At 38.3% G+C, this 12,457-nt stretch overlaps 1 protein-coding gene across 1 annotated transcript; it reads right to left on the reverse strand.

Annotated features, from left to right (window-relative positions):
* Positions 1–10,290: 10,290 nt before the first annotated feature.
* Positions 10,291–11,659, reverse strand: LOC138874505 (uncharacterized). The gene is made up of 3 exons (XM_070153027.1): positions 11,594–11,659; positions 11,306–11,497; positions 10,291–10,440 (listed from the first exon to the last, which is right to left on the reverse strand). Exons 1-3 carry the CDS (start codon positions 11,657–11,659, stop codon positions 10,291–10,293), a joined length of 408 nt encoding a protein of 135 aa, XP_070009128.1.
* Positions 11,660–12,457: the final 798 nt, after the last annotated feature.

Raw genomic sequence — 12,457 nt, forward strand, 5'->3', positions numbered from 1 at the left:
TCGTTAAATCTCAAAGTCTTGCTTGAGTGTTTGTCAAAATTGAGTTATGCATCCTTAACGATTGGATGGTCAAATAATTAGGATTTTTGCCCAAAGGATGTGTTATTTTGTCCTAATATTGAACAACGACAAACTAAAAAACCTTACACTAATCCTATTGATGACATAGCAACAAATACTAGTTAAGATGCTTTACATTTGCAGCATTTGTACTTTTGCTGCACTGAATATTAGACGAACAAATAAGAAACAGCTTGAAACTAATAATAGCGTCAATGTTGATGGAGGTGGGACTTCAACGTTATGGATTAGCGAAAACATTTACTTTTACGGTACGGGGCGTAGTGTAAAACGTATATAAAGATGTCTGTTGTTATGTCGTTTTCTTGTTATCCTTAACCATATTGTATATTATCGGAAGAAAATGAGCGTAAAGGTTTTACTAATCAAAATCCGACAGATGGCCAGCAAATAGTCATTGTTTGGTGGTTCCATCCTGCCATTCTTAAAGTTGTTCACTAAATAATTGCTAGAATTTGCCTTGTCAATTCCATAATTAGATAATTTGTTTCAAATTGGAACATGCCCAAATTTGCCAGTAACTATTTTTTTTGTTAAAATTATTTCTTTCTTTTCCAATGGACTTGTTTTGAGAACAAATTCAAGATTTTAAGTTAGAAGGTATAGAATATCACCACATGAACCCACCATCACCATTATTAACAGTACGTGCGCACGAACTTAGTGTAACTGTATTTATATTTCTAAAATTGTTGAATATTGTACATACAGTACAAAGTAAAAGTTATGGATCCGGCCAGGTCAGTTGTTGTATTATACTTCTAATTGCTCCTTCCCCTCTTGGGTTTTGGTTTCGGGATGGAAAGTTCGTGCACAAAGTATTGAGTGAAATTTAAAAATAGTCTGATTTACAAATGGTAATTGAAAAATAGTCACAGTTTTAAAAGTAATCGACATTTAGATATTTTTCATGTAAAGATAAATTTGAAAGAAAACACTGGTCAAAATCTAGAAAATATTCCAGCATTCCAGCATAATATACTGGACTTCCAGCATAATATACTGAAGTTGCAGCATAATATACTGGTCCAACATAGGTGCTCCAATCTCCAGTATATTATGCTGGAACTTTCCGTGTGTTGGAGTTCCAGCATAATCAGGTGCACCAATCTCCAGTATATTATGCTGGAACTTTTCGTGTTGCAGCAAAATAGTGGCTATTTTCAATGACTTTGCAAACACTGAATATTTTTCAATTACCAGTCCGAAATCTGGCTAGCTCGTGCTATTTTCATCAAAGTATTTAGCAAAAAAGCGTAACAACTAGGGGCGACAAACGGGCGGGTTGGGTTGGATAGGGACGGGTAAAAAAACAGGTAACGCAAAAAATGAATAAATTATCCGATCCGACCCATATTTAATACGGATAAAAAATAGGTAACCGACGAATAATATGGATATCCATATTATCCATGACTTCTTGAATATGATCACTTTTGGGAGAATTCTTAGTCTCCCAAACTTGAGGAACCCCCGATTTGAGGTTTTACAAATGTAAAAGTTAAACCTATTAGTTAGCCATTGGTTATCCTTTTCTAAGTGCATAATATAGTTGTTATCCATATTTGATTCATTTTTAAAAAGTTCATTATCCAATCTATTTTTTAATGATTAATATGGATGGATAACTATTTTCTTTTAACCATTTTAACATTCCTAGTAACAACAAATAGATATCGAGTATGGAGAGGAACTAGAGCCTTACGATGTCACGTCTTTTGGTCGTTATAAAGGGTGACAACCAACAGTGGTTAGCGAACGTACGACGTTTGCAGTAGTGCAAGCGTAGTAGGAGATATTAGGAATATGCTTTTCGAATATTCTTCATTTTATACCTTTTAGGGTTTAAAAGGGCATTGTCCCATATAAATAGGGGGAGAAGATTTTGTAAAAGGGGATCGGAAAGTGAATACAAAAAAAGACAACTTTTCTCAATATAGTCTGAGATCCATACATCATCTTTTATCTTGGATGATCGCATTCATTGCAATATTTTTCTACATTTGAAGTTATCGTATTTACGCTTAATCATTTAGTTTCGACATACTACGAAGCATTATTCACCTTGTTCATCTCTTTCACCATTTAATCTAGATTTTATCATACTTGGCTGAGATTTACCTCTTCATCTTCGTTAATGATTTAATCAAAAGGGTTTCAATATCTTTTGGTCAAACAATATCCTGTTGGAAAATTAATTCAAAGTTGTAGTAGGAAACTTTAGTTATTTAGGATTTAATTTATTTAATACATATCTAAATAGGATTTACAGTTAGAATAAATCTAGGAATATGCTTTCCTGTTTCTAGTTGAAATAGGTTTCGTACTATTATAAATAAGGGTATTGATAGCTTATTTTATGAGTGGAGAAAAGAAAGAATATTGTAGAGATCAATTAGAGATTTATAATAAAATATTTTCCTTCATATTGGTAGAGATTCTATGATCTTGGGAGAGAATCAAGTTGCTTCTGTTGCCGGCGGGTGGCATTAGCTAATGTATGCTACCCGTCTGGCTAAAACATATGTTGGCAAAATCATAGATAGTTGTCAACAAAATTAGACTATTCGATGAAAAGTTTCAAGACAAATTCAAGAAAAAAAAGAAGAAACAAGTTTAAAAAGGTGCAAATAAATATGGAACAAGCGGAAGAAACTCTTCTCTAAAAGTTGGAGAGAGGTTTAAAAAAGTTGTAAGTTGATTATGTGTTTCAACAAATTTGGGTTGGTGACGAAGAGCATCAACGGGTGTTGAAGACATGTGCTTCAACAAAGTTGGGTGTTAGTGACAAAGTGCGTCAACGGTTGGTGACAAAGTCCATCAACGTGAGTTGAAGACAGGTGCTTCAACAAAATTGAGTGGTGGTGACAAAGTGCATCAGCGGTTGGTGACAAAGTGCATCAACGTGAGTTGAAGATAGGTGCTTCAACAAAATTGGGTTGGTGACAAAGTGCAACAATGGGATTTGGAGACAGGTGCTTCAACAAAGTATTGGTGACAAAGTACATCAATGGTTTGTGACAAAGTGCATCAACGTGAGTTGGAGACAGGTGCTTCAATAAAATTGGGTTGGTGACATAGTGCATCAACATGAGTTGGAGACATGTGCTTCAACAAATTGAGGGATAAAAACACGTGCTTCATAAAAAGTGAAAGTTGGAGAGAAGTGCTCTAACATAACTGCACAATGAACAAGTCAGACGTATACAACTTTGAATTTCAGGAGAATGTTGGAAAACTAATTTAAAGTTGTAGTAGGACACCTTAATTATTTAGGATTTAATTTATTTAATACATGTCTGTCTCACCCCCTTTTTTCCTTCGCGGAATCGGGTTCATGACATTTGGTTGGGACAACTCTTTCCTTTTGGAAAGGGGGTTGTGTCGCCCCCCTTTTTCTCGCGAAATCGGGTTTATGACATTTGGGAGGACAACTCGTTCCCTTTTAGGAATTGGGGTTTTTAATTTGAAGAGTCGCCACCTAATGATTAAGTGCATTAGGACACTAGGAAGAATTTGTTTAGAAAAACCGGAGCTTGGGTAAGGGCTAGAAATTATCTCGAGGGAAAGGTGTTAGGCACCCCTCAAGATCCACTAGTATGGTTCCCGGCCATGCTACAATTGTGACTTAAGTACAAACAATAAATAAGCAATTAAGAGTTTCAAATATGAGGGGTGTCATATTGTGATTGCAAATAAGTTAAAGTTTGAAGAAATACGGAAGTTGAAATTTGAGAAAAGGAGTTTGAAATTTTGAAAGTGATAAAATAAACAAGTAAAGGGAAGGGGGGAGGGGGTTCCTAGGTTTATAAATAATATGGATCACATCAATGCAATACCCGGTAATCACTCCTCAGAAGAGGGGTTACACGTAGTATTAGCGCACCGGTCATCATATCCATATCTACCCTTTCCTACCCCGTTGAGGTATTTAAACGCGGAATGGTTTTGTTACTTATTGCATGCTAGTACCCGCCCCAATCCTATCCGTCCCGGAGGCATTTGGGACTAGTATTCCTAAAGGGAAGGGAAATGTGGGTTTTGTGTGGTTTAAAAGGATAAAATTCTAAAGCGACAAACAAAAGACACATAAGGCAGATTATGGGAAGCTCATAACAATTTAAAAGGCTCAGATGGGCCTCCTCACTTAAAGACAGATTGTTTAGCATGTCTTGCAGATACTGGTTATGGTCTGAATTAAACTTAAACGTTAAGGTGGCAGACTAGTCTATTACACACTTCAGATAAGAAACCGGAATCAGACCTGCCTGCTGGTTGGAATTAACAGAGTCTGATTCAATTAGCTAATTTTACCTTATAACTTGCCTAAGTGAAACCTACAAGCATGACATCTAATAATGCAGAAGTGTACTGATTTTTACAAGAAGAAGGCCTGTTGATTATAGAAAACATAAGTTCTGCAGACATTGAGTAACGTTACTACTGATTTTAGACTTGTAAACGATTCAGATCAGTTGGTTACTCCTATAGACATGCTTTCTAAGCATTATTGAGTTTAACCTTTACGAAAATGTAGAAATCCTATAGGCATGGTGTTTAAAATGCTTATTTTTATTATTTAAGCCTATAAATGCGTTTGCCTAGTGATAGATGCATATGCAGAATTCAAGAAACTCTATAGACATGTTCTCTATGTGATAGGCAGAAACGCAGAAACCTATAGACATGGTCTCTATGTATGAAATGCAGAAACTATAGACATGGTATCTATGTATGAAATGCAGAGGCTATAGATATGGTATCTATGTATGAAATGCAGAGGCTATAGACATGGTATCTACATATGAAATGCAGAACCTATAGACAAGATTTCTATATGAAATGCAGAACCTGTAGGCATGGTTTCTATATGAAAAACGCAGAAGTGCAGGACTTGTAAACATGATTTCTATATGAAAAATGCAGAAGTGAAAACAAGACATGATTGCAGCAGTAAATACCTATGAACATGATATCTACCCTTATGCATACATGAGTGACCCTCCCCTTTTTACTAAGACCCCATAAGTTATTACAAATTATTACAACCCAGAATGAATAAAGAAAAGTAAAATAAAATTACATCAGAAAGCTAAAAATGCCAACCAAGGAGAGCCTGATTCAGACTTCTGTCTGAAGCATGAAGTAAACCAACTCCAAAGATCAAATTCCAAAGCCTTTCTACTATTTGGGATGTGTCAGAGTTCCCTAAGAGTCTCAAGTGGACTCCGGGCAGTGCTTACACAAAAATATATTGTAGAATTGGATTATAGTGCAGTGTGGAAGGGCCATCCCTCAAATGTCCAAGTTCAGAGGGAGCTCAAGGTCCCAAAGCAAGGCTCATAGGAGGGGGCAGAACTTAGAATCTAAGAGAGAGTGCAAGTGCATAGAGGGGATTTTGGGGAAAGCCAAGACAGGCTGGTGGTCATACCAAGCAACTGAAAGTGCTGGCACACCCCAACCAGCCTGTTAGCCGCATTGTTTGGGAGTTAGGATCTATTAAAGGATCAAGTCCAGACATGATCAACAATTTGGATGTTGCCATGCTTTGAACTTTAACTCAAACACATAGAAGGGAATAAGGGTATGGGGAATTCACACAGTAACAGATGCAAAGAGACAACATATTCAATACAGAACATAAACAGTAAAGTAGACAAGATTGTTGAAACTGTAAAGCAAACACATAGGGATGAAGCTGAAAGTTAAATTAGAACATACCAGTTTCAGGGAAATAAGAAGAGAAGAGCAGTAGTAAAGCCAAATTGCAAACACACAGCTAGAAGATTTTAGAAAAGAGTAGAGTGTTGAATTTAGAATGTAGGAGTATTGAAATTGAAAGTGTTCAATAAGTGTTGTCAGAGTATTAAACTCAAGGTCTTAAAGAGTATCGAATTGGAAGTGTTCAATAAGTGTTGTCAGAGTATTGAACTCAAGGTCTTAAAGAGTATTGAATTGGAAGTGTCCAATAAGTGTTGTCAGAGTATTGAACTCAAGGTCTTAAAGAGTATTGAATTGGAAGTGTGTAAAAGTGCAGAAGGGTCGTGCCCTTTATAGTGCAGAAAACAAGTAAGAAAATAGTTTCGGAATCAATCACATAAGGTCTCCCTTCAATTAAGGGATTCTGATTTCAAACGGGTAAGATAATTAAGGAAAGAGTTTGATCAAAATCTTTTCCAAAGTAGCACAAGAAGGGTAAATACATTGAAGTTATTTAAGGCAAAAGTCCAGTGGTACATGGTTTGTGCAAATAAGGAAAGGCGATCACTCAATAGCTAGTAAAATCAAAATTGCAGGCTTTGTTCGAATGAACCAAGTCAGGAAAAATGAGGAAAGGGTTTTACTTAAGGAAAATCAGTAACAATCAATCAAACCTTATTAAGAGGAATTCCGAATCAATCACAAGTTGACAAAACCTTTTGAAGGCAAAATTCCTCATATATAAAGCATACAGACATATCGAACAAGAAAGAACTATCATGCGAAAAAGCCTAGTATAGAAGAGTTCTGAGTCATAACAAAGAGGCTCAAATCCAGTATATAGACTCAGAATGAGTTTGAGAGTGTCCAGGATCCCAAATAGAACCCTAGTCCAAAACACAAGATCAAACTCGCCAAAAAATCCCCAAATCCCAGGGTTTTAAACTCGAGTCAGATATAGAGAAGAGAAGACAAATAACTGAAACAGGCTCAGAGGTCTCTTTCAGGGATTCATGTGAAAACAAAAAGATAAAATAGCAGGTTCAAGGCAAATAGAATGAAGAACTGATTTGAAGCATAAAGAACACATTTTAAGAAAGCTTGGAACTTAAACAAGTTTCAGAAGAGAAACGAGATAGTATAGCACCTAAGAGAACAGTAGAGGAAACATGTTTAACAAAGAACTCAAGCAAAATCTAGAAGAAGGCAACTAAAGACCTAAAAGCTTAGTAGAAAATACAGTAAAGGAACATAGGGGTAAACGAACACATAAGATAAACATGTGAAAGCATGATATAGAAACTAGTAGAAGAAAGAATAGAGCACAATAGAAGGACATGCAAAATAAGGCAAACCGAAGAACATAGGAGAAGGACATGCGAGGTAGAAAAGAGAACATAAAAACATAGCATAGACAGATTCACACAAAGAGAAGAAGAAGAAGAGTTAGAAAATATTTTAAAACCTTTTCAGAGACTCTAAATCGAAGAGAAGTAATTTTGAAAGAAAATTAGGGAAAACGTTTAAGAACTCAAGTAGAGCACAAACATAGCATAGATATAAGAAAACAACCGAAGAAAAACCTCGAATAGCTTAGGGTTTTAGAGAAACCCTAGAAATGAGAAAGGCTTGGAAGAAGGTCTGATCTTGAGTCAGAGAGGTCAGAAATAGGCTTCTGATGCTTGAATACGCCAGAGCCAGGTCGGAGAGGCCATATAACCTTGGATCTGTAGAGATATGAAAGGACACCATCGAGGTCGTACCTCGAAACTTTGAACACCAGGGTTTAATGGTGGAGGAGGGTGAGTACAGGCCATCCATGGCCTGAGAAGCCATGGGTTCCGGTGAGATTGCGGTTGAAGGGGGTGAGAGAGGCTAGGGTTTCAGGAACCTTCAAGAGAGTTTGAGAGAGGGAGAGTATTCAAAGGCGGCTGAGAGATAGAAATGAGGGGATTAGGGCAGGGTTAGTGAATTAAAAAAGGTAAGGGGTAATCATGGCCGTTGATCTAAATGATCAACGACCTGGATTGAAAGAAAGGGCCAGGCGGGTTAATTGGTTGGGTCGGGGGTCGAGTTAGATTGGAATTAGGCCAATCCAATTGGGATTCAAAATTGGTTCAATTAGGGGGGGTCAATTTGTCTATGATTAAAATAAAAATGGGCCAGATTTTAAATAGCCAGTTTTTCCCTTTTATTTTATAAAAAATAGTAAAATAATTTTGAAAGTAAATTAAGAGTAATGGATAAGTTAATAATATATAAATATTGATTTAAAAATGTTGGAACCAATTTTATAATTATAAAAATGCTATTAAATCTTAAAATAGGCTAGAATTGCAATTATATGCAATTTAGCTTTAAAAATACCAAATAAATTTGTAAAAATATATAAAAATTAAATTAACTATATTTTGGTATAAATATGGGAAATAAAATAAATTATCCACCAAAATGATAATTTTGGGAATAATTATTGGTTTTTATATTGCTAAAATGAGCAATAAATTGATTAAAAAAAATCTTAAAAAATTGAAAAAAAAATACTAAAATACTTGGACATGCTTATATATGCGTACATATGTTATTTTGAAAGTATTTTGTATATGAAAAATACATAGGGAAAAAATTGTGTATCAACAGCTGCCCCTCTTTACCCGGGAAGGATGAAAGAGTTGTCGGGTAAAGATATGATGACCATGATGTCCTGGGCCATGAAGCGTATAATAAAGGATTCGTAGGCCATGAAATGATGCTCTCGGGCAATGAAGATGATGCCTCCAAGCTATGATGCCTTTGAATAATGATATGCAAAAGATAAAATGGGGTCCTCAGGCCATGACATGGCGTTCTCGGGCTATGAAAATGGAGCCTCCGAACAATGATGCCTTCGGACAATTTGGCAATCTTTCATCCCATGAGATGCAGAAGGAGGCAATCTTTCAGCCAATGCAAAAAATGTAAATGCGTTGGCGGTATTTCAGCCGATGCAAGATGTAAATAGAAAGTGGCGATATTTCAGCCATGCAATAAATGTAAACGAGGTGGCGGTATTTTAGTCGATGCAAGATAGAAAATGGTGATATTTCAGCCATGCAAGAAAAATAAAAGTGGCGAATTTCAGCCGTGCAAGATGTAGATGAAAGTGGAGATCTTTTAGCCATGCGAGACATAAATAAAGTGGCGATATTTCAGCCATGCAGGTGGAGACAGGGCTTAGTCTCGAAAGGCAGAATGGTATCCTTATGCGATGCAGAGAAATGCAGATGGAGGTAGAGCTTAACCTCGGAAGGTAGAATGGTATCCTTATGCAATGCGGAGAATGTAGATAGAGACAGAGCTTAGTCTCGGAAGGCAGAATGGTAGCCTTATGCAATGCAAAGAGTGAAGATGGAGATAGAGCTTAGTCTCGGAAGGCAGAATGGTAGCCTTATGCAATGCAAAGAATACAGATGGAGACAGAGCTTAGTCTCGGAAGGCAGAATAGTAGCCTTATGCAATGCAAAGAATGCAGATCGAGACAGAGCTTAGTCTCGGAAGGCAGAATGGTAGCCTTATGCAATACAAAGAATGCAGATGGAGACAGAGCTTAGTCTCGGAAGGCAGAATGGTAGCCTTATGCAAGAAATAAAGGGAAGGTGGCAGCAGAGTTTTCTTAGCTGATATTTGATTTCGATATTGTGGCTGTTGGGGATATTGTGTGCGTATAGCAACTGTGAGTAGGTGACGATTCTGAGAGTTGTATTCCTGATCAGTATGAGTGTAGAGTATATTCGATGATTTTCCAACTCAGGTGCCTGCATCCAAAGAAAAATCGTGTGTTTTGTAAAGGGGAAAGGTTAGTTCGTATCCCCGCTGACTTTGCTTGACTTGCTAAGCTCTGTTTTGGTGATACTGTGCGTATAATTAGGGTAGCGTTGCTAAACAAAGCAATTTTGGTAACAGACATGCATGATTTAGTAAAAGCATAATATAAGTGCATAATTAAGAATAATTTTCTTTAGATGAACCGACGACTGCGACGTGGTTCAAAACATTGCAACTTTGCTTGCTCCGGAATTTTGAGGGTCCTCCTCAAAATTCTGCCCCAGTTTACCAGGATGCTGCTCCTGACGGCTGTTAATGATAAATGGCTGGAATCGACTTTGAAATTTTGAGGGTTCTCCTCAAAATTTTGCCCCAGTTTCCAATATCGGGGAAAATGGAAATTTTATTGAATTGTGACCGAACCCATAAGGCTGCCTACGTATCCCCTCTTAAACGGGAATCGGGTCAGGCGTAGTTCAAATTACATCATAAAAGAAAGCATAAAGGTTACACATAGTATTGCTTGACTGCATCTGAATTGATTGGCGTTGGCCAAACTTCTCCGTCCATTTCTGCAAGTATGAGGGCTCCTCCTGTCAGAACCCAGTGAACCATGTACGGACCCTGCTAGTTGGGAGAGAATTTCCCTTTGGCTTCCTCTTGATGCGGAAAAAGTTTCTTTAACACCAGCTACCCCGGTGTGAATTATCTCGGCTTGACTCTTTTGTTGAAGGCTCTGGACATTCTGTTCAGATAGAGCTGACTGTGGCAAACTGTATTCATTCTCTTTCCATCTGTAAGAGCTAGTTTCTCGTAACGACTCTTCACCCATTCTGCGTCGTAGAGCTCTGCTTCCTGTATGATCTTTAAGGAAGGAATTTCTACCTCAGCAGGTATGACTGCTTCTGTACCATATACCAACATGTAGGGAGTTGCCCTAGTTGATGTGCGGACTATGGTGCGGTATCCCAATAAAGCGAATGAGAGCTTCTCGTGCCACTGCTTATGCTTCTCTATCATTTTCCTTAGTATCTTCTTGATATTCTTGTTGGCAGCTTCTACGACTCCGTTCATCTGAGGTCTGTAAGTTGTAGAATTCTTGTGTTTGATCTTGAAGGTTTCACACATGGCCTTCATCAAGTCACTGTTGAGATTGGAACCATTATCAGTAATGATTGATTCTGGGATCTCGAATCGACAAATGATGCGATCACAGACAAAGTCTGCCATAACTTTCTTAGTCACTACTTTGTATGATGCTGCCTCAACCCATTTGGTGAAATAATCAATTGCCACTAGAATGAACCTATGCCCGTTTGATGCGGTGGGCTCGATAGGTCCGATGACATCCATTCTCCAAGCGGCGAACGACCACGGCGAGCTTGTTGCATTATGCTCATTTGGGGGAACATTTATCATGTCTGCATGTATCTGACAGCGATGACACTTTCGAACATACTGGATGCAGTCCGTTTCCATAGTCATCCAAAAATAACCAGCCCGGAGTATCTTCTTCTAAGACAAAACCGTTCATATGTGGACCGCAGGTCCCAACATGGATTTCCTCTAGTAGCCTGGATGCTTCCTTTGCATCGACACACCTTAATAATCCCAAATCAGTAGTCCTCCTATATAGGATTCCTCCGCTGTGGAAGAAATTGTTAGATAACCTCCGAAGTGTGCGCTTCTGAGTGGTGTTGGCAAGCTCTGGGTAGTCTACTTTTGCTAGGTATTCCTTAATATCATGAAACCAAGGTTTTCCGTCTGCTTCTTCCTCGATATGAGCACAATAGGCTGGCTGATCATGAATCTTCAGCGGAATAGGATCAATGAAGTTCTTATCTGGATGTTGTATCATAGAGGACAGGGTAGCCAATGTATCAGCAAACTCATTCTGGACTCTGGGAACATGCTGGAATTTTGTCTTTGTGAATCACTTTCTCAACTCCTGTACATGATACAGATAAGGGAGTATCTTGAAGTTCTTGGTTACCCATTCTTCTCAGACCTGATGTATAAGCATGTATGAGTCCCCGATTACTAGTAACTCTTGGATGTTCATGTCAATGGCCATCTTGAGTCCCAAGATGTAGGCTTCGTACTCGGCCATGTTGTTGGTGCATGGGAACCTGAGTATGGCGGACACCAGATAATGCTGACCGGTTTATGATACTAGAACTGCTCCTATGCCAACTCCTTTGAAATTTGTTGCTTCGTCGAAAAACATTCTCCAACTATCATAGGATTCTACAATGTCTTCTCCTATGAAGGATAACTCATCGTTAGGAAAATATGTCCTTAAGGATTCGTATTCTCCATCCACGAGATTCTCGACAAGATGATCTGCCAAAGCCTGTCCCTTGATAGCTTTCTGAGGCACGTAGACAATGTCGAATTCACTCAGCAGGATTTGCCACTTGGCTAGCTTGACAGTGGGCATGGGCTTCTGAAAGATGTACTTCAACGGATCCATCCTTGATATGAGATACATAGTATAGGCACAGAAATAGTGCCTTAACTTCTGAGCTACCCAAGTCAGAGAACAACAGGTGCGTTCCAACAGAGAATACCAGGCCTCGTATGGGGTGAACTTCTTGCTGAGATAATAGATGGCCTGCTCCTTCCTTCCCGTTTCATCATGTTGTCCTAGAACACAACCAAATGCTCTATCCAATAGTGCAAGGTAGAGCAATAGGGGTCTGCCCGGCTCGGGCGGGACCAAGACTAGCGGTGTGGACAGGTACTCCTTGATTCTGTCGAAGGCTTTTTGACAGTCATCAGTCCATTTAGCAGCATCGACTTTCTTCAACATCTTAAAGATTGGCTCATAGATGACAGTAGATTGAGCTATGAACCAGCTGATGTAGTTGAG

This window comes from Nicotiana sylvestris, chromosome 1 (genome assembly GCF_000393655.2).
Source record: "Nicotiana sylvestris chromosome 1, ASM39365v2, whole genome shotgun sequence".
NCBI lineage: Eukaryota > Viridiplantae > Streptophyta > Magnoliopsida > Solanales > Solanaceae > Nicotiana > Nicotiana sylvestris.

Coding starts and splice junctions, on each gene's coding strand:
- LOC138874505 (XM_070153027.1), bottom strand. CDS start 11,659: ATGGCCATTGACATGAACATCCAAGAGTTACTAGTAATCGGGGACTCA. Junction 11,498..11,593: donor CATACATGCTTATACATCAG/GTCTGAGAAGAA, acceptor ACAAAATTCCAG/CATGTTCCCAGAGTCCAGAA. Junction 10,441..11,305: donor TTAAGGAATACCTAGCAAAA/GTAGACTACCCA, acceptor AAGATCATACAG/GAAGCAGAGCTCTACGACGC.